This window comes from Lacerta agilis, chromosome 13, assembly GCF_009819535.1.
Source record: "Lacerta agilis isolate rLacAgi1 chromosome 13, rLacAgi1.pri, whole genome shotgun sequence".
In the NCBI taxonomy this organism is placed as follows: domain Eukaryota; kingdom Metazoa; phylum Chordata; class Lepidosauria; order Squamata; family Lacertidae; genus Lacerta; species Lacerta agilis.
The window spans coordinates 43,783,391-43,803,268 of NC_046324.1; the positions used below are offsets into that span (position 1 = coordinate 43,783,391).

The 19,878-nt window shown below is 48.0% G+C and overlaps 1 protein-coding gene across 2 annotated transcripts in view; it reads left to right on the plus strand.

Annotated features, from left to right (window-relative positions):
- Nucleotides 1-19,878, plus strand: part of MYH11 (myosin heavy chain 11) — an 85,842-nt gene that overhangs the window by 27,254 nt on the left and 38,710 nt on the right. Inside the window, exons 5-10 of one of the 2 annotated variants that reach the window (XM_033166682.1) lie at nt 5,971-6,073; nt 7,417-7,437; nt 9,970-10,062; nt 10,909-10,972; nt 14,689-14,787; nt 15,790-15,933. In XM_033166682.1, coding sequence (XP_033022573.1) covers nt 5,971-6,073; nt 7,417-7,437; nt 9,970-10,062; nt 10,909-10,972; nt 14,689-14,787; nt 15,790-15,933 — 524 coding nt within the window. The remainder of the gene's footprint in view (nt 1-5,970; nt 6,074-7,416; nt 7,438-9,969; nt 10,063-10,908; nt 10,973-14,688; nt 14,788-15,789; nt 15,934-19,878) is intronic. The other variant, XM_033166683.1, reaches the window with a different exon arrangement.

Sequence of the window (19,878 nt, forward strand, 5' to 3'; positions counted from 1 at the left end):
CGAGAAGCAAGGAGTCCAGAAGCCGAGGTCCGAGGATCAGGAAGCAGGAGGCAGGAATCAAGAGGCCAGACGCAGCAAGGCAAGAAGCGTGTTGCTGTGGCAAAGAGCTGAAGGGAAATATCCCTTCCCGGCTCTTGACACCAGGTGCAGTGAGTTACCAAGTGGCCTCACCTGTGCGGCCGCGCCTTGCCTCTCCAGAACAAACTTAGGAAGGCCCCAGTCCTGCGAAGCCCTGCTGGTCACGGGGCCTGGCTCCTGCAGGCACTCCTGACAGTTGCTTTAGAGCAGGTTAGTTGTCCGTTGAGTCCTGTACTGCTGACTGATGGGCAGCAGATCTCCCCAGCTCTCCGGTAGCATCAACTTCCACCTGCCCCTTTCAATGCAGACGCTGAGGATCAAACCAGAGATCTTTTTCATGCGAAGTCTGGGCAATGGCACAGAGCTGTGACATTTACGATGCAATATTTAAATATTATTGGCAGCCCTTGGGGTGGGGGTGGGGGTGGGGCTAACCGCATGGAGATTTTAAGATGCCAGCCTCTTCCAGATTACCTGTTTGCTAAACATTCACCTTGATTTGTTTGCTGGGAGGCAGGAGGGCACTGTGCAAAGTACCGGTAAGCCTCATTCCACACATTCCAGTGCATTTTCTGCATCACTTTCCTTACTGCAAAAAGTCTGGGGTTTTTTTGGGGGGGGGGAGTGGGAATGTTGGCTTGTCAACCGTGATTGTGCAATTTAAATAGGCCATCATGCGATTGGCTGTCACTCGGAAATAGCAGCGGTCTGTAAGCGCCCACATTTGACGCCCTTCCAAACTGCGTAGTCTGCGAGGGCAGACAGCCAAGACACCCCCATGACACAGCAGAAAGGATTGGCTGTGGAGCCTCCATGTTTAAAGGCAGTGTATATCTGAGCAGCAGTTGCTTGGCTGTCTTTAATAATAATAATAATAATAATAATAATAATAATAATAATTTATTTACACCCGCCCACATGGCTGGGTTTCCCCAGCCACTCTGGGCAGCTTCCAGCAGAATATTAAAATGCATGCTCTCGTGCCATGCTTTTTGGCTTTGCTAGAGGTATCTAGTTGTTCTCCACCCCCCCTTTAAGAAACAGGATACTGGATTAGATGGGCTTTTGCAGCGGGATCCAACAAGGGGATCCTTGCTGTGATGTTGCAGGGTAGGCAGTTCAGTCTGCCTAGCAGATTTCTGATTTCAGAACTGGGGAGTGGGGGGGGGGGAATAGGGTCTCCGGCAAACTTCCCTGCCCTCGGGCAAAGGAAATTCAGTGGAAGAAGGAGGATGGCTAAAGTATGATAAGTGAAGTTAATGTATTTTTTAAAAAGCACGCTTTTGGTCTTCCCAAAAAGCAAGGATGTAAAGTAGATTTATGCGAAAGCCTTTTACGCAAATGTCTTCAAACTGGCATGTTTAGTCTGGAGCCGTTCCCAGAACACTTAATTTTTATCAATAAAACATGCACATATTTCAGCTTCGGGCCCCATGCGAAGCTGCAGGCCGACTTGAAACTGTGCGAGATCAGGGTTCATCATTCCGCCCAAAGAATCCATTTGAAGAAAGAGGCTAAAAGACCTGAGATATTTCTGTTAAGTATGGTGGGCAAAGAAATCCCAAACAAATCAAGAGAAGTGTTTCTGTATGCAATAGCAGCGGCCCGAACATTGGTAGCAAAAGGATGGAAAGATCAGGAACTGCTAAAAATTTCAGAATGGCAGAGTAAATTACAAGAATTCGCTGAAATGGCCCTATTAACTAATAATCTTAGAGGAAATTCCAAGCAGAAATTTGTCGGAAAATGGGATATATATACACGAGATTATATGTGCAAACATATAATAACAGCTTTGCTTCCATGCCAGCTTTTGACACTGTCCAACCATCTCATCCTCTGTCATCCCCTTCTCCTTGTGCCCTCCATCTTTCCCAACATTTCCCAACTTTCCATCACACACACACACACACACACACATATATATATATATATATATATATATATATAAAATTTTGATAATATTCAAGATAGTAAAAACAAAACACAGACAAGATAATGCTGTATGTAAATTTTATTGTGTGACGTTACACAATAACAGTTGGATTAAGATGTTCTTTTTTGTTAAACAAAATTAATCAACAAAAATTATTAACGAAGAAGAAGAAGAAGAAGAAGAAGAAGAAGAAGAAAGAGGCTGGGTCCTTAGGCAGAGTTTATCCTGCACCAGAGCTGTTCACTTCACTGGGGCTTGGACAGAGAGCTCACACATCCACCCTTAAGAACACAGGAGCATTGGCTTGCCGGATCTGACCGATGGTCCATCTGGCCTCATTAACAGCGACGGCCAGGCACCAGTTGGTGGTGTGTTAGCCAGGGCGTTTGGGTGCCCCCCTAGTTTGTCTTGTATTTCTTTGTGTTGATATGGCTTTGGTATTTTTGTAGAAGTCTGCTAGGCGGTATAAGGCCTTTGGCTTGCCAGGTTTTTATCTGGAGGTTTTGTGGTACGTGGTGGAATGGTTGGGTGGTATGCCAGGGGAATTAGTGGGGACGGGGGACAGTTGACTTACTTCTCCTTTCGATGCTTTAAGCATGGTCTGTGTGAACCTGTTTAGTCTTGTGGGGTTTTCCCTTAGTTTGTTTGGGAGGAATGGCTATGCTGTAGCCAGGCACCAGTTAAGCAACATACTCACCATATATTTAGAAGCCACAGCTTTCCTACTAGGGGCAGTAGTTTGCTACAGAGCTACAATTCCCACAGTGGTTTAACAGTCAGCCCTCCTTCCCTGGGAGCTCTGGGAATTGTAGCTCCGTGGAGGGTCTCCGGACAGCTCACAGCACCCTTAACAAACCGAACTTAAAGTAGGCTTGTAGCACTTTGAACAGTCGTGGCTTCCCCCAAGGAGCAGCACCCTAGGAAGAAACAGCGCCTAGTCTTCTTAAGGCTTGGTGCCAACGCAAAGCACCCTCCTCTTGGGTGCGCATGTGGGGCTGTCGCATGGACATTTATCTGCGGGCTGGCGTTTGAAGAAAAGGCACCTCCTAATTAGGAAAAGGAATTGAGCAGAGCGAAGTTGGTGGAACGGCTCCAAGATCAAAGGAACCTCAGGCAGATCCACTCTTAACTCCTTTGCAAATGTCCTTCCTTTTTCTTTTTCTTTTTTAAAAAAGAAAATGCATCAATTCCCTTAGCACTCTCCCTGTCACCCTACACATAAAGGACTTGCTTCCAAGTGTGGTGTAGTGGTTAAGAGTGGTATACTCGTAATCTGGGGAACCGGGTTCGTGTCCCCACTCCTCCACATGCAGCTGCTGGGTGACCTTGGGCTAGTGTTTGTTGTGGGGGAGGAAGGGAAAGGAGAATGTTAGCCGCTTTGAGACTCCTTCGGGTAGTGAAAAGCGGGATATCAAATCCAAACTCTTCTTCTTCTTCTTCTTCTTCTTCTTTTTCTTCTTCATGTGTTTGTGTCTTCACTTCAGGAATACAAGAGGATGTTTGGGAGGCAAATTAATTGGGGACCGTTATCCCGGATGCAACCGTCTTGCCCCTGCTTTTATGACAGGAACGGGGAACTTTTTTTCCCAGCCTGAGGACCACGTTCCCTTCTGTGAAAGCTTCTGGGGGCCATATGACAATGGTGGGCGGGGGCAGAGGCGAGAACAGGGACAGCAACAGATGTAAATATTGCCTTTGTTCAGTTGGCTACTTTCTATACACCCTGTCCCCTCGGTCCTCCATCCAGGCAAGCGAGAGACATTTTCAGAGTTGAAGGGCACATTCCAGTCAGGCAAAAACATTCAAGGAAGGTGCAAAGCAGGGCTTGCGAAGGATATGTAGCCCTAGGGAGAGAATCAAGGGCCAGACAGGGACTGAGGGCCAGGTTGGAGAGAATGCGAAATAATATTTGGAAGTTTAAAAGCCCAAACGCCCAGCGGTGGATATTTCCAAACCCCTGGACGGCATCCCAGACAAATGAGTAAGTTTTAAGGCTTGGTTATGCACTCCTGCGATAGCTATCTATCTCTTCGTGTTGTTTCCACAACCTTCCCCCAATTTTTTTTTAAAGATGTGCGTTCAAGTCTAAAGGAACTTGGAATCAAGGCAGAAAGCTCTTCAGCCCTTAAGGACTCCTGACACCTCTCAGTTTAATATTGGATAGGTGGCAAGCAGCATGAAAGCCTGTGTGGAATAGTGGTTAGAGTGCTAAACTAGGTCCTTTGCTTAGCCACAAAAGTCTACTGGGTGACTCTGGGGCAGCTGCTGTCTCTCAGTCTAGCCTACCTCGCAGGGTTGCTGAGAGGATAAAATGGAGAGCAGCAGAAGTGTTGCTTGAGCTCCTTGGACAAAAGGTGGAATGGAACACAAAACTCAGCTCTCACCTGTGGCTCCTAGAAGCTGTCAGCAGGTGACAGCAGCCACAATCCCAGGGAACGGCTTCGACTGGCCGGCTGAACCAGGTGAGGGTAGCCGATGGGTCTCAAACCCTCAATGAGTTAGGGACTTCCCCTGCATGCGAAGACGCTGTGGGTTAAACAACAGCAGGTGGCGCTGTGGGTTAAACCACAGAGCCTAGGCCCTAGGGCTTGCCGATCAGAAGGTCGGCGGTTCGAATCCCCACAACGGGGTGAGCTGTTGCTCAGTCCCTGCTCCTGCCAACCTACCAGTTCGAAAGCACGACAAAGTGCAAGTAGATAAATAGGTGCCGCTCCGGCAGGAAGGAAAATTGCGTTTCCGTGCGCTGTTCTGGTTCTCCAGGAGCGGCTTTGTCATGCTGGCCAAATGACCCAGAAGCTGTACGCCGGCTCCCTTGGCCAATAAAGCAAGATGAGTGCCACAACCACAGAGTCGCCCGCGACTGGACCTAATGGTCAGGGGTCCCTTTACCTTTACCTTTTACCTGCATGCGAAGACAGGCTCTGGCGGAGTGAGCGGATGAGACCGAGAGTGGGTCCAGTGGTCAAGAAGGCAGTTTCTGCACATGGGCCTGAGCTTCCACACGCATGTTGCACGGGACCTAGAAAGGTTTGTTGCTAGGTCTCACAGTTTGGCGTGCGTGGTGTCGCATGAGTTCTCAGAGGCAGAGCAGAAAGGCAGTAGGTCCATTGCTGTGCAAATTTATGGAGTATGTTGTAGGAAGTTTAATCTAGTATTTCTCTGGAGGCCAGCAGAGGTCAGAATGAATGGGCTTTGTTTTGGCTGGGTCTAGTCTCTCCCTCCCTCCCTCCTTCCCTCTCCCCTAGTGGAAGCAGAATAACACTCAGCTTGTGGCGCTATGGTCTAAACCACTGAGCCTCTTGGGCTTGCCGATCAGAAGGTCGGCGGTTCGAATCCCTTCAATGCACAAGCCCATTGCCCTGTCCCAGCTCCTGCCAACCTAGCAGTTCAAAAGCACACCAGTGCAAGTAGATAAATAGGTACCGCCGTGGCGGGAAGGGAAATGGTGTTTCGGTGTGCTCTGGCTTCCATCACAGTGTCCTGTTGTGCCAGAAGTAGTTTAGTCATGCTGGCCACATGACCCGGAAAGCTGTCTGTGGACAAACACCGGCTCCCTTGGCCTGAAAGTGAGATGAGCGCTGCAACCCCATAGTCACCTTTGACTGGACTTAAACATCTAGGGTTCCTTTCCCTTTTCCCTTTCCCTGATTGCTAAGTGGTGGGAGAGAAATGCAATGCTATCTTCCCCTCTCCTCTCCTTTCCTCCAGTGTGGTGTAGTGGTTAAGAGCAGTAGACTCGTAATCTGGGGAACCGGGTTCGCGTCTCCGCTCCTCCACATGCAGCTGCTGGGTGACCCTTGGGCTAGTCACACTTTTTTTAAGTCTCTCAGCCCCACTCACCTCACAGAGTGTTCGTTGTAGGGGAGGAAGGGAATGGAGAATGTGAGTCGCTTTGAGACTCCTTCGGGTAGTGATAAAGCGGGATATCAAATCCAAACTCTTCTTCTTCTTCTTAGAGGGGAATCTGGTGCTGGCAAAACGGAAAACACCAAGAAAGTCATTCAGTATCTGGCTGTCGTGGCCTCCTCTCACAAGGGCAAGAAGGACACCAGCATCACGGTAAGCATTCTATGGAGCAGCCTGTTATGTTTCGACAAACAAAAACAACATGAATTACTGTATATTCTGGCGTATAAGACTACTTTTTAATTCAGGAAAATCTTCTCAAAAGTTTGGGGTCGTCTTATACGCTGGGTGGAGAATCTGCGGTCGAGTATATCTCAAACTCTGTATTTTAACTGGAAAAGTTGGGGGTCGTCTTATACGCCCAGTCGTCCTATACGCCGGAAAATACGGTATCTCCTAGGGAGCACCGATATAGTCTTTAGCGAACTATGGTACCTAGACCAGGCCGGCCGCTTTGCAGCTCAGGCCATTTTCTGCACCCCTTTCGTTGCCAGATTGCTGACATATTACTGAGAAGACGCAGTTATGTCACAACCCCTGTGTGTTTATGGAAAATGGGCTCTTTGTTTGACACCCCCTCCTTAAGCGCAAGCAGGCATGAGAAGAGCGCATAGCTTTCCATATGCGCCCCCCCCCGGGGAGTTGCTGATGCTGGGGAAATCTGGAAGTCCCCTCCCCATCTTTAAAGCCTATGGGTGAGCCTGGGCTGGATCCTTTCCTTACACCTGGCCTGCGGGGGAACCTGTGGCTCTCCAGATGATGCGGGACTCCATCTCCCATCAGCCCCCAGCCAATATGGCCAGTGGTCAGGCCAGTGGTCAGTGGTTGGGAGTTAGGGACCAGGTAGAAATTCAATTCAGCTTACATATTTTAACGTGGACCCGCCCAATCGTCATTTCCCAAAACAATATGCGAACCAGACGCCCTCCGAAATCTGCACTTCCCCAAATTTCGCAGTGCAGCTCTCTAGCCAACTCCCGTGTGCCGCAATGCGTTCTGTAAACGTAAAACATGCATATAAGTGCCTATATTGGTGACAGTAAGATCCCAGCATATGTTGTATTTGGCAGAAGTGTTTTTTAAAAAAATGCACCTGTTAGAAGAAATCCGCACTCAGATTCTGATGAATTTTCACGAGGACTTAAAAGAACAGTGGCAGATTGATGTGGAAAAGCGGAGAACTCAATTTAAGACTAATCTATCACCTATCTCTCCCCCCCCCCCCACGCCCCCGAGCAAAACATTTATTTGTTTGGATTTAGGTCATTTCTAAACCTACCAGTGCAGATCCACAGGTTGGCCCTTCTGCCTTTATTTTCCTTGAGGAGGTGTGTTGTGTGTCTATTTGCATGTATAATATACATGCATACATACATATAAACACCTGCCGCCATGGATTGTGAATTCAGGTGGAAACACCTTTTTTTAAAAAAGTACTTTGGGATGTGACGGGAATGATACTGACAACTGTTTTATGCCGTGTTATCTGACTGCAGCAAGGTCCATCTTTTGCTTACGTGAGTAAACTGGATTATTTGGTGTGTGTGTGTGTGTTGTGTGTGTATATATATATCTACAAAGGCACGGAGTGTAGATCTGCATGGTGTTGTTGCACTCCACCTTCTAGAAGAAGTCACCCAATGGTTCGATGTGACAAGATCCCACATGGCCCAGGGCAACAATAGCACCCAGTGTTCACGTGTACGTTCCCCCAATGCCCTGATCTCAAACGCACCATCGTCGGGAGTCAGCGGTCCGGATTTCAGCAGGTCTTGCTCCCAGGAAAAAAAAGTGTGCTTGGGATCACAGTCTTCATGAGAACTGAGGCCACGAGAGTTGCTTTTCCCAGTAGCACTGCTCAGTTCCACGCACTGGAATAATTTCCTCTTTCCAACACATCTCGGAAGAGCAAACTTGTGGCCAGAGGTGTCGTTTCGAGAGGAAGTAGCCCCGAGCAGTGATGCGCTTCAAACTGGACCGCTTTTGAAAGTGTGCCAAGGATCACAGTGTGGTAGCCGATTGAGTTCATCCCGGTTTGCTTGCATGCTGGTCGTTTTTTTTTTTACATTGCTTGCTGCCTGCCCTGTGCTACGCCTGCAACAGACCTCCTTCTGCATGCCTTCAGAGTGGCCAGGTTATAACCATCGCCATGAAAAAAAAGAATTAAGCGTTAAACTTTGGGAATTTATTTAATACAGACTGGGCAGTTTCGCAGCAGCGATAGGCACCAGTTGTGCAGGAAAGAGTAGCTGAGTGAGACACGGCAGAGACCTCTAGCCTGCGTACAAACCATACATTTGGATCGCATTCCCTCTCCTGCAAAAGGACCCTGAGAATGGGAGTCCGTTAAGGGTTCTAGAAATGGTAGCTCTTTGCATCCTCAACAAACTACAGTTCCCTGAATCCTTTTTTGGGTTCTGATTCTGATCTCCAAGGTTTCAGAAGCCTTTTCTCCTTTTTGATTGATGCTGTCCACCCCACCCCCACCCCCCAAGGACAATGGAAACCTCACATGTGGGGCTCCTTGTCCATCAGGAATTTTGAAAGTCCAGTTCCGGTTTCAAAAAGGATCCAGTATTCCTTCAGCTCTTGGCAGAGAACGACTGGAATAAAACTCCAGAAGCGAAGTGCCAGTTGAACAGCTGTTAGGCGCAACATAGCTTGGCGGCTGAGTCTACAGATGCTACTAGTCCCTCTGTCCACCCCTCCCCAAACAACTGGCCTAGTGGCGAAGAAATGAAACGTAGTTATTTGCCCATATTGACAGCTTGAAAGGAAAAAAAAAAAAGGAAACCGTTCTCTTCCAGTTCACGGACGTTTTGCTATCTAGTCGCCTGGAGCTGATGCATAATCACCACAGGTGATCAGTGGAGGAGACTGTTTAGAAGCCCAAAGCAAAGTATTCCTCTTGTGGAAAGATATTCGCCTCCGATATTCCGCCTTCCTCTTTCTTTGACCTAAATCCGTTTACTGGCCTGTTGTCACTGCTTTCGGAATTTGCTTAATTAGTGTCTGCCTGGATGCATTGCATGGCTTGTGTGTGTGTGTGTGTGTGTGTGCTCTTCATCATCATCATCATCAACCGTGTGTAACTGCATGCATGCATTTGCACAGGGGGTGGGGAATCTGGATATTTTTTAAAAAACCCCAAAATAATGCATTGTCATATTCAACCTTTCCAAAAGCCCTGCATTTAACATGATTAATAGATGTGGCGTAATCTGCTTTGTGCTGCATTACCATACAGATTTTTATTTTTTTGGCCATTTCTTCCCCTTGCCTAATTTACAGCGTTGTCCCCTCGCTAAGTAAACGCTTCAACACTCTAGGTCTGGGGTTTGAGGGAGAGGGAGGGGTTCTTAGCAGGTAGTTCCAGAAAAAATCGCCACCAGCCTTTGATGGAGCAGTGGACACACAGTGAAAAGAGATGCGTTGCCCTCTGTTGCGGCCACCCGAAGAAATGATTTCATCTGCAGCAACCAGCTGCCTTGTACATCCAAAGGATCGCTGGTGGATAGCGGCAGGCTAAACAAGGGGCAGGAAGAAACAGAGAGCTCAACATTTACTGTGGGCCGCTTCAGGCTTCTCATTTCCATCCCTTGCAGAGATAATCTCCAAAATGCATGTAGACTGGAATGTGCGAGGCACGGGTGATGGGACACCTGTGGCCTCCCCAGATGTTCTTGGACTCCAACTCCCATCAGTCCCAATAGCCAGGGATGATGGGAGTTGGAGTCCAGCAATGTAAGGAGGGCTAGATGTCTGTCCCCCGGTATAAAATACCCTGTGTTGTGTTTCACACCCCCTCTACGCTGTGTGCATTGTAGTAGAATCCTGATTGCGGTGCCCATAGCAAAAGAAAGCCCTGCCCGTTATGCATTACAATATACATGCATTTTAAAAAAAGACAGAGATTATTTATCTGCAGGGGAGGGAATCAAGGCTGGACCCGCCTTGACCGAAGCCTCTGTATGCATCTTACGCGTGACTGTTTACGGCGGAGAGACTTGTCCGCTTCCTGAGGATAATGGCGTTTGAATCCGTTTTAGGGTGAGCTGGAGAAACAGCTGCTGCAGGCAAACCCCATCCTCGAAGCTTTCGGGAATGCCAAAACCGTGAAGAACGACAACTCTTCCCGATTCGTAAGTTGAAAGTGGCAGAATGCTGCTTTAAATGTATAGACCAAGTGGGACCTGACTATGAGCTATGGGGTGCCAACAGGATTTTCTAGGCCCAGTGCATTCATTTGCCTCTGGGGAAACTAAGCTACGAGGTGTATGGATCTCAACGACACAGTGCTTTAAAGCATATCCATTGTCCCATACCCTCCGGCATGTCTCCGATGAAAATAGGGATGTCCTAAGGAAAAGTAGGACGTCCCTGACTCAAATCAGAAATCGGGATGGCTTCTGTAAATCTGGGACGGCCTCTGGAAAATAGGCACAATTGGAGCAGGAGATCCCTGCTTGAATCCAGAAAACAGCTGCAATCACAATTCTCATCAGCTACGAGAGGGGTTACCAGTGTGCCCGCTCCTTGGTGCTCCCTTAAGGTCTTCCTTTGGTACCCACGAAACCAGTGAGCCCCCTTCACTGCCCCCTTGGTCATGAGGTGGTGAGAGCTACTAATTTCTCGCTCGGAAAGTACATAGAGCCGGAGGAGCAAGTTGGAAGAATGATGCTCTTTCCGACTTCCTCTTTCAGCTCTGTGCTCTTTTCGAGGCTCAGTTCCACTGGATCCAACTTTTATACACAGATCCCTGGGGGACCTGATCTAGGAGAGGGGCAAGCTGAGTGACCGGAGGGGGTGGCCCTCAAAAATTCAGATCTACCCATGTGTCTAAAAATGGTTTTTTAACTATATCTCTGCGCAGAGTCCCTTCCAACTAACCCCCGTCCAATTCCATTCTGGTTGTTGACTGGGGAAGCCTATTAATTCTCATGGTGTGCTAGCAGGTATCAAAAGCCGTCTTCTCTTATCACCGACAGGGCAAATTCATCCGCATCAACTTTGACGTAACTGGCTACATCGTGGGAGCAAACATAGAAACCTGTATCCTTTTTCGGCACGTGGGATGGAACTTGGAGGAGTACGAGAAAGTTGTACTCAGAGCTCAGAGTTGTGCTTGAGAAAGGCAAACATTTCCAAGGCCGGGTGGCGAGAGGAGGCAGGAGGATGATGTGGGTGTCTCTGTTTGGGGCTGATCCCGGCCTTCGTTCATGGTGCAGATCAGGGCCGTCTTAGCCACAGAGGCTAGTGGTGCGGGAACCACAGTGCCACGTTCTGGAGGGCGCCAGGGAAGAGGCAGAGGTTGGATGTGGCACCTCCTGGCATCAACTCGCCGCCCTCATCCACCTCCACCATGCCATGCTGCGCCCGGAGTCTCCTCCCTGCCAGAGGAGCCACCCTCCAGCCCCTCCGGCAGCTCCGCCCTTGCCCACCTCCACCATGCTGCACCGTGGCTGGAGCCTCCGTCCCGCCGGAAGAGCCACCTGGAGGGAAACGTGGGGGTGTAGGGCACCGAAGGGATCTTTGCACCACGGCGCCAGATAAGCTTAAGACGGCCCTGGTGCAGATGTTGAATGGCTGCCGCTTGGGTTTGTGCGTCGCTTTGGGGAGGGCGAGAATTAGCTAGGTTCTCATTAAAGTGTGAATCGAAACACCGATATTTCTTCCTCATCCCCAGGTCAGGAAGAGGAGGCACCCCAGAAGCAGCAGATTTTTAGGCCCATGTGTTGGACCCAGCGTGGTTCCTCAGGTCAGCTGGCTCCAGAGGAGCAGCAATAGCTCCTTCTGGCCACCCAGAGTGGGGGCACTAAGCCACAGGAGAGAATAGGCTAGGACAGGGGTCAGCAAACCTTTTCAGCAGGGGGCCGGTCCACTGTCCCTCAGACCTTGGGGGGGGGCGAACTATATTTCCAACAGGAGATTAAAAATACATTAAAACATCAGTCATTAAAAACTTCCCCAGATGTCTTCTAAACATCAGATGGGAGAGTGTTCCACAGGGTGGGCGCCACTACTGAGAAGGCCCTCTGCCTGGTTCCCAGTAACTTCACTTCACACAGTGAGGGAACCGCCAGAAGGCCCTTGGAGCTGGACTTCAGTGTCCAGGCAGAACGAGGGGGGTGGAGACGCTCCTTCAGGTATACTGGACCGAGGCCGTTTAGGGCTTTCAAGGTCCGCACCAACACTTTGAATTGTGCCCGAAAATGTACTGGGAGCCAATGTAGGTCTTTCAAGAGCGGTGTTGTGTGGTCTCGGCGGTCGCTCCCAGTCTCCAAGCTGAAATGTCAACATTTCCAGTAAAAATTTGCTTTTCGTGCACAAGTGGCTGCCAGCAGCTGTTTTCCTTGGGGCGGTGTTTGTGCAAAAGCGCTTTGTTTAAACAGAGAAACAAACAAATGAGCGGATTCATCCCCGTAGTCATCCTCTGCATAAATATCGAAAGCAAATGAGTGAAGTCGTTGGCAAAGCCGAAACTTCTGCAGAGCTGGAGGAGAGAGACACAGGAAAGGAGCATCTCCCTTATACAGGAAGGCTTAAATATCTGCAGGGGGAAGACGGAAGAAAATGAGGAACACCAGGAAGAAACTCACTAACTTCATCGCAGCTGAAGCGAAGCAGAAAGCCAGAAGCGGGACCAACATCTTACCTGTGGAACTCATTGCTACAAGATATTGCAATAGACCAGGGAACCTGAGGGCTGCATTCTGTCACGGGGAAACTTATGGGTGCTGGGCATGGCCAGAGACAAATGTAGGAGGTCACTAGATGAGACTCCAGCCATGTAAAAACCAGATAAGCTCACCCCCACCCTCTCCATCCACTATCCTGGCAAGAAAGAGGCACATCCCAGCAAGGCAAAAGTGCTTAAGGAGGGCGTGGAGCAGAGTCGATGAGGGAGATGGTTTTGGGAAAGTCCCAAGGGCCATATATCGAGGTTCTCCACTCCTGCCAATGACATCCCCAGAAAGGACTTTTAAGTGGTCTTCCTAAACCCATGCAGGGTATGTCTTCGAAAGAGGAGGGGTAATGTCGCTGGGGAAAGACTTCCTCTTCCCATACAGATGGTCCTGTGTTCTGCTCCAGGGACATTCAATTAAAATAAATTCAGGTTGGCACGAATGGGAAATCTTTCTCTCTGGCTTAGATTCTGAAAGATGCTGCTGTAATATATAAATATAGAGCATTTATAGAGCTCCCACATAGAACCTATTAATACAGTCCTTGCCCACAGTCTAGACCAGAGTTTCCCAAACTGTTTTTGGACTACAGTTCCCATCATCCTTGACCACTGGTCCTGCTACCTATGGATGATGGGAGTTGTAGTCCCCAAACAGCTGGAGGGCCAAGTTTGGGAAAAGCCTGGTCTAAATAAACATGACGCACAAGGGAAAGGGTCAGGGAGGAAAGGGGAGGTAGAGAAATCAAACTCGGCCAGCGATTCTTAAGCAGTTCTTATAATGAATGAAACAGCTGTCACAGTTCAGGGACCGGGAGGTGCCAGATGGAGATGGGCTTTCGGGGGGGGGGGGGAAGTGATGGAGTGAGTCTTCTGATTCCCATCTCTCCCACTGAGATGGTCTGATGGAATGGCTGCCCCCAGTTGACAGCTGAGGGGACAGGAGGCCAGATACAGCTGGCCTTCCATGGGGCTCTTTATTAAAATAATTTTATTAGGTAACATACCCCAGCTTTCCACTACAGTGGCCCCTTGGTTCTCAAACACCTTGGTACTCAAACAACTTGGAACCCAAACACTGCAAACCCGGAAGAAAGTGTTCCGGTTTGCGAACTTTTTTCAGAAGCCGAACGTGCTCCATTTTGAGTGTCACACTTCCGTTTTGAGTGTTACGCTGAGGTCTGTCTATTTTTGCTATTTATTTTGCGTTTTTGTGGCTCATTTTTTGTGGTTTTTGTGACTGTGTGGAACCCAGTTCAGCTACTGATTGATTGGTTGGTTGGTTGTGTGACTGCAGTACATTGTTTATTGCTTTCATTTTATGGGTCAGTAGTCTCGTGAGAGAGTAAAATACAGGAGAAACTCGAAAAATTAGAATATCGTGGAAAGGTTCATTTCTTTCAGTGATTCAACTTAAAAGGTGAAACTAATATATGAGATAGACTCATGACATGCAAAGCGAGATATATCAAGCCTTTATTTGTTATAATTGTATTGATTATGGCATACAGCTGATGAGAACCCCAAATTAACAATTTCAACTTTGGGGTTTTCATCAGCAGTGCGCCATAATCACCACAATTATAACAAGCAAAGGCTTGACATATCTCGCTTTGCATGTCGTGAGTCTATCTCATATATTAAACTCCAGTAGCTAATGAAAACAATTGCTTACATAAATGGACTTTTCCACGATATTCTAATTTTTCGAGTTTCACCCGTACATGTTAAATTGCTGTTTTAGGCCTTGTTTTCAAAAGCCTGGAGCAGATCAATCCATTTTGCATTACTTTCTATGGGAAAGCGCAACTTGGTTTTGGAACGCTTTGGTTTTGGAACGGACTTCCGGAACGGATTAAGTTTGAGAACCAAGGTACCACTGTATGAAATTAGCACTTAAGGTGGAGATCTAATGATGACAGCAACAACAACAACAATCAATTGTGCACAATTAAAACCATTTAGAACCTATGCAAGAGATACTACGGCAAGTAGTGAAAACATCAGAGCCAATATTTAAAAGCTCCCGACGTTTTGCTTTCTTTCTTTCTTGCTTATTTGCTTGCTTAACACTTGCCGACAGATTTGCTGGAAAAGTCCCGGGCTATCCGGCAAGCCCGAGATGAAAGGACCTTCCACATATTTTATTATCTGCTCGCTGGAGCCACGGAACACATGAAGAGTAAGGCACTGGCAGTGACAGCTTCTGTTTTGAACCGTCGGGGAGCAGGGCAGGGGCTGTAGCTTTGTAGAAGTTCCCAGTGGCATCTGTAAGCAAGACTGGGGAAAACTCCCTGCCTGAACCCCTGGAGAGCCTCTGCCAGTCAGTGCATAGCTGTCAACTTTTCCCATTTCTTGCGAGGAATCCTATTTGGAATAAGGGAATTTCCCTTAAAAAGGGGGGAAAGTTGACAGCTATGGCCAGTGCAGAAATAACTGAGCTGGGTGGAAGATTGGTTCTGACTTGGTGCAGGCAACGACTGATTAACACACATCCAATTGATGTGAAACCGCACATGCACGCATTGCGGCAACCCAGAAGGGGCAGGGCAAGGGCATAATGGGGGCAGGGTGGGCTTTGGGGTGGGGGCTACCTGGTTGGAAAAGGTTGGGCTACAGGGTGAATGTTACAGGAGCATATATGGGGCCAAAAGGACCGTGTTCGGTTCATTCATTTCAATGGCTCTACTCTGAGCTGGACTGAGTTGGCTACAGCCCTACCTTGAGAGCTAGTGTGGTGTAGTGGTTAAGAGCGATAGACTTGTAATCTGGTGAACCGGGTTCGCGTCTCCGCTCCTCCACATGCAGCTGCTGGGTGACCTTGGGCCAGTCACACTTCTCTGAAGTCTCTCAGCCCCACTCACCTCACAGGAGAATGTTAGCCGCTTGGAGACTTCTTTGGGTAGTGATAAAGCGGGATATCAAATCCAAACTACTACTACTACTTCTTCTTCTTCTTCTTCTTCTTCTTCTTCTTCTTCTTCTTCTTCTTCTTCTTCTTCTTCCTGAAAGTACTTCATGGGCTGCCTTTTGAGGTTATAACCCACACAAAGCCGCTTGCAGTATGACGAGGAGGACATAAATTACATTAAAACACGCAGAATTTGTTATAAGAGGCATAAAAACCTGCAGTTTTCTTTCCTAGCACTGACACATCTCGATTCTGCTACTGTTCACTCTCTAGATGAGCTGCTGCTCGAAGGTTTCAACAACTACACTTTCCTGTCGAATGGCTACGTGCCCATTCCCTCTCAGCAGGACGATGAGATGTTCCAGGAGACCCTGGAAGCTATGGGTATTATGGGCTTCAATGAGGAAGAGCAAGTTGGTAAGGAAAAAAGCAAATGTGCTTTATCCATTTCTTTTCTTTCTGTATCCCGAAAACAACAACAATCTGTCACCCAGTGCAGGACGAATATTTAAGTGAGTGGTGGTGGATGTTTAAAACTATCCTGATTTAGTCTGGTGAATTGCATCTTTTTGTTTTTGGTCTTGGATTTCCTAGGAATAGTGGCATTTGGATCCAGGTTTTGCAGGAAGGCATTTGAAAAAGAGCCTTCTAGCAAAGCTGGCATTGAGAGCGGTCCAGTTATATGCATTGAGCGTCCAGGCTTAAATTAGCTTTGGTGCAAGATTAGTTTCAGATACCTTGAAGCAAAATTGAAGAGGAAAGGATAGTGTTTTCCAACGTTAGGTTTGCAGTATTTATCTTTGCCTTCTCAAGCTTCCTCTGCACTCCTTCAATGCCCGAGAGTGTTTATTTTAGCAACTATCCTAGTAACCGTTGGGGGGGATTTTTGTTCACCAGAATTATGCTCGCAATTTACTGTCTTCTCTATTATGACCATGTCCTTGTTTTCACCTGCGAAATGTTGGGTAGTTTGCAGGTAGCGGGGAATTGTGTGCAATATGGGAGATTTGTTTTGTTAATGGAGGCCTAGATTGAGGAGGGGAGGAACCGCCAACCCACAGATTTGGGGTCTGCAACTAGATTCCACGGAGCCTCTGGGTTTCTTCTTACTGATTATCAGCTATTTAGAAGGAAGGGAAAGGGGCATAGATGTTGTGCGAAGTGTGCAATTGCAGTGCCTTCTGCAGAAAGGCCTGCTTTAAGAAGCTGAAAGCAGAAGGGGAATTGCCTCGGCAGACACATGCTGCTTGAAAAAGCTGAAAAAGTTTTAAGTAGTGATTTTAAAGACTTCTCCTGAAGAGGTCAACCTAGACCAGTCTCCATCCTTTTCAGATATGGGACCCAGCTTTAACCCAGATTTGGAAACCGGCTTCTCTATATTTTACCATCTATTCACTTGGTGATAGTGCCGCTGTCACAACCCAGCTCATATCAGTTGAAGGTTGAGGACCAAGGACATAGTGCCAGTGTGGTGTAGTGGTTAAGAGCGGTAGACTCGTTATCTGGGGAACTGGGTTCGCGTCCCCGCTCTTCCACATGCAGCTGCTGGGTGACCTTGGGCTCGTCACACTTCTCTGAAGTCTCTCAGCCCCACTCACCTCACAGAGTGTTTGTTGTGGGGGAGGAAGGGAAAGGAGAATGTTAGCCGCTTTGAGACTCCTTCAGGTAGTGATAAAGTGGGATATCAAATCCAAACTCCTCTTCTTCTCTTCTTTCAGACATTGTTGAACTACAGCTCCCGTGAGCATGACCAAAGGCGGGGGGGGGGGATAGGACCTGTGGTCCCATTCACATTGGGAGGGCACCAGGTTGGCTATATCTGGTACAGAAAATACTGGGTTAGATCAGGGATGGGAATTATGTGGCTCTCCAGATGTTATCAGACACCAACTCCCATCATCCCTGTCCATCCACAACACTGGCTAGGGTTGATGGGACCTGAAGGTCAACAATATCTGGAGCAGTGTCGTAGCATGGGTTGCCAGCACCCAGGGCTGCATGGGAGGGAAACAGACATAGTACGCATGTGCAATGCATTCAACTGCCTAATGGTGTCTGCATCACCCAAGAGATTGCAGCCACAGAGTTAAGAAAATAAGAGTTGTTCCGTTGTCTGGAGAGGTCATTTCCTGGTTCGTATGGAGAAGCCGCTTTCAATGGAGCCCAGTGACACAAGCATGCAGCTGTATTGAGGCAGCACTAGGCATTGAAATTTTGTGCCTCGGGCAACCACCCCTTCTCCCTCATGCTACGCCACTGGTCTGGACGGCTACCCCATTCCCCATCCCTGTGCTAGATGAACTGATGGCCTAAGGTAAAAGGTAAAGGACCCCTGGACGTTTAAGTCCAGTCAAAGGCGACTATGGGGTTGAGGCGCTCATCTCACTTTTGGGCCGAGGGAGCCGGCATTTGTCCACAGACAGTTTTCCGGGTCATGTGGCCAGCATGACTAAATCGCTACTGGCGCACGGAGGACCGTGACGAGTGCCAGTGCGCACGGAAACACCGTTTACCTTTGTGTCGTAACGGTACCTATTTATCTATTCGCACTGGCATGCTTTCGAACTGCTAGGTTGGCAGGAGCTGGGACAGAGCAACGGGAGCTCACCCCATCGGGGGGATTCAAACCTCCGACCTTCTGATCAACAAGCCCAAGAGGCTCAGTGGTTTAGACCACAGCGCCAAGCTTCAAACGTCTAGAACTCAGAAACTGTTTCCATTACCGCCCAGTCACATCAGAAACTTATGATCTGCACCTGTGCATTAGATTGCAACTGAGAAATGGATTTGATTGCCATTGATTTCTCGTCCACTGCGGATCATTTGCGCAGCTCTGACCGGTAACTTGTCCTGAATGAATGGGTTTTTTGAACAGAACATGTCGGACTGTTGATCCATCTAACTTGGTACTGTCTACACAGACTGGCAGCAGCTCCTGCAGGGTTTGGAGCCTCTCCCAGCCCTACCCGGATCATGTACGATCACCATCGAGGATGAATTAGTATTGTTGTTTTTTAAAGGCAGTTTTTCTGCAGATTCAACACCGTTGATAAATTTTTCAGCACAGAGCAGTAGCTGGAAACCTGGGCTCTGAATGTTTGAGATGCGGAGAGGGAAAGATAAACTTTTTAAGCATTCCTGTGACAGGACTCTGCACAAACTCAGCAGAAGGGATTTGAACTTCAGCCAGGAAGTACCAGACAGATGACCATTTAAAGCTAGGATTTAGGGGGCCTCCTAGCACTGACGTCCAAGCAGAGAGCTCTGCAAGGAGATCGGGACATGGGAGTTTCGGATTGGGATTTAATTTTTTTTATTTTTGTAAATAAAGAGAAGCAGCAGCTGTGTTGAAAATGTTTTATGACTGGAAGAAGAGGACACATCAGTCAGATGAATTGTTTGCCGTGGTTGTTTTCCAAATGCTCTTCCTCTTTTCTTTAAGGGTCTCTGACAGCATTTGGTGCCTAAGGGAAGAGGGTGTCTATAGTTTTTCAGTCTGGTGACACCTACTGGCCCAGAAATTTTACTGCTGTCTGCAGTATCCTCCAGACAGACTTTAAAGTGTGTGTAACCCATCTTGGGGACGCGGGTGGCACTGTGGTCTAAACCACTGAGCTTAGGGCTTGCCGATCAGAAGGTTGGCGGTTCGAATCCCCGTGACGGAGTGAGCTCCCATTGCTCTGTCCCTGCTCCTGCCAACCTAGCAGTTCGAAAGCGCGTCAAAGTGTGAGTAGATAAATAGGTATCGCTCTGGCGGGAAGGTAAACGGCGTTTCCGTGCGCTGCTCTGGTTTGCCAGAAGCGGCTTTGTCATGCTGGCCACATGACCCGGAAGCTGTCTGCAGACAAATGCCAGCTCCCTCAGCCTATAGAGCGAGATGAGCACCACAACCCCAGATTCGTCCGCGACTGGACCTAACAGTCAGGGGTTACCTTTAACCCATCTTGAGATAAAAGATGCGAGAGTAAACAACTCAAAAATAAATTGTGGGCAGGGCGAACTCTGGGTAAGCTCAACAAATTTGGGGGCTGTCTGAAAAGAGTTCAGCAACTTTTGGGGTGTCCTGGCTTTTACTTTTTGAAATATAACAACCCTAACATAAACTAATTTTACTTGTGAACGTATTATTAGTATTATTATTAATTATTTATTCAGTTTATAGACCACCCTTTATCCAAAGATCCCAGGATGGTGTATAACATTATGAACCTGATTCACGCTGTATAATAATGAAAACATAATGCACAGCATTTAACAGGCCATAGGGTTGTAACCTGGAATTCTGAGTATGAGAGAGATTAACCCAATTGATACTTGCTCATCTTTGGGACTTGGAAGCTTAGGGATTCATCCTGGGTACGA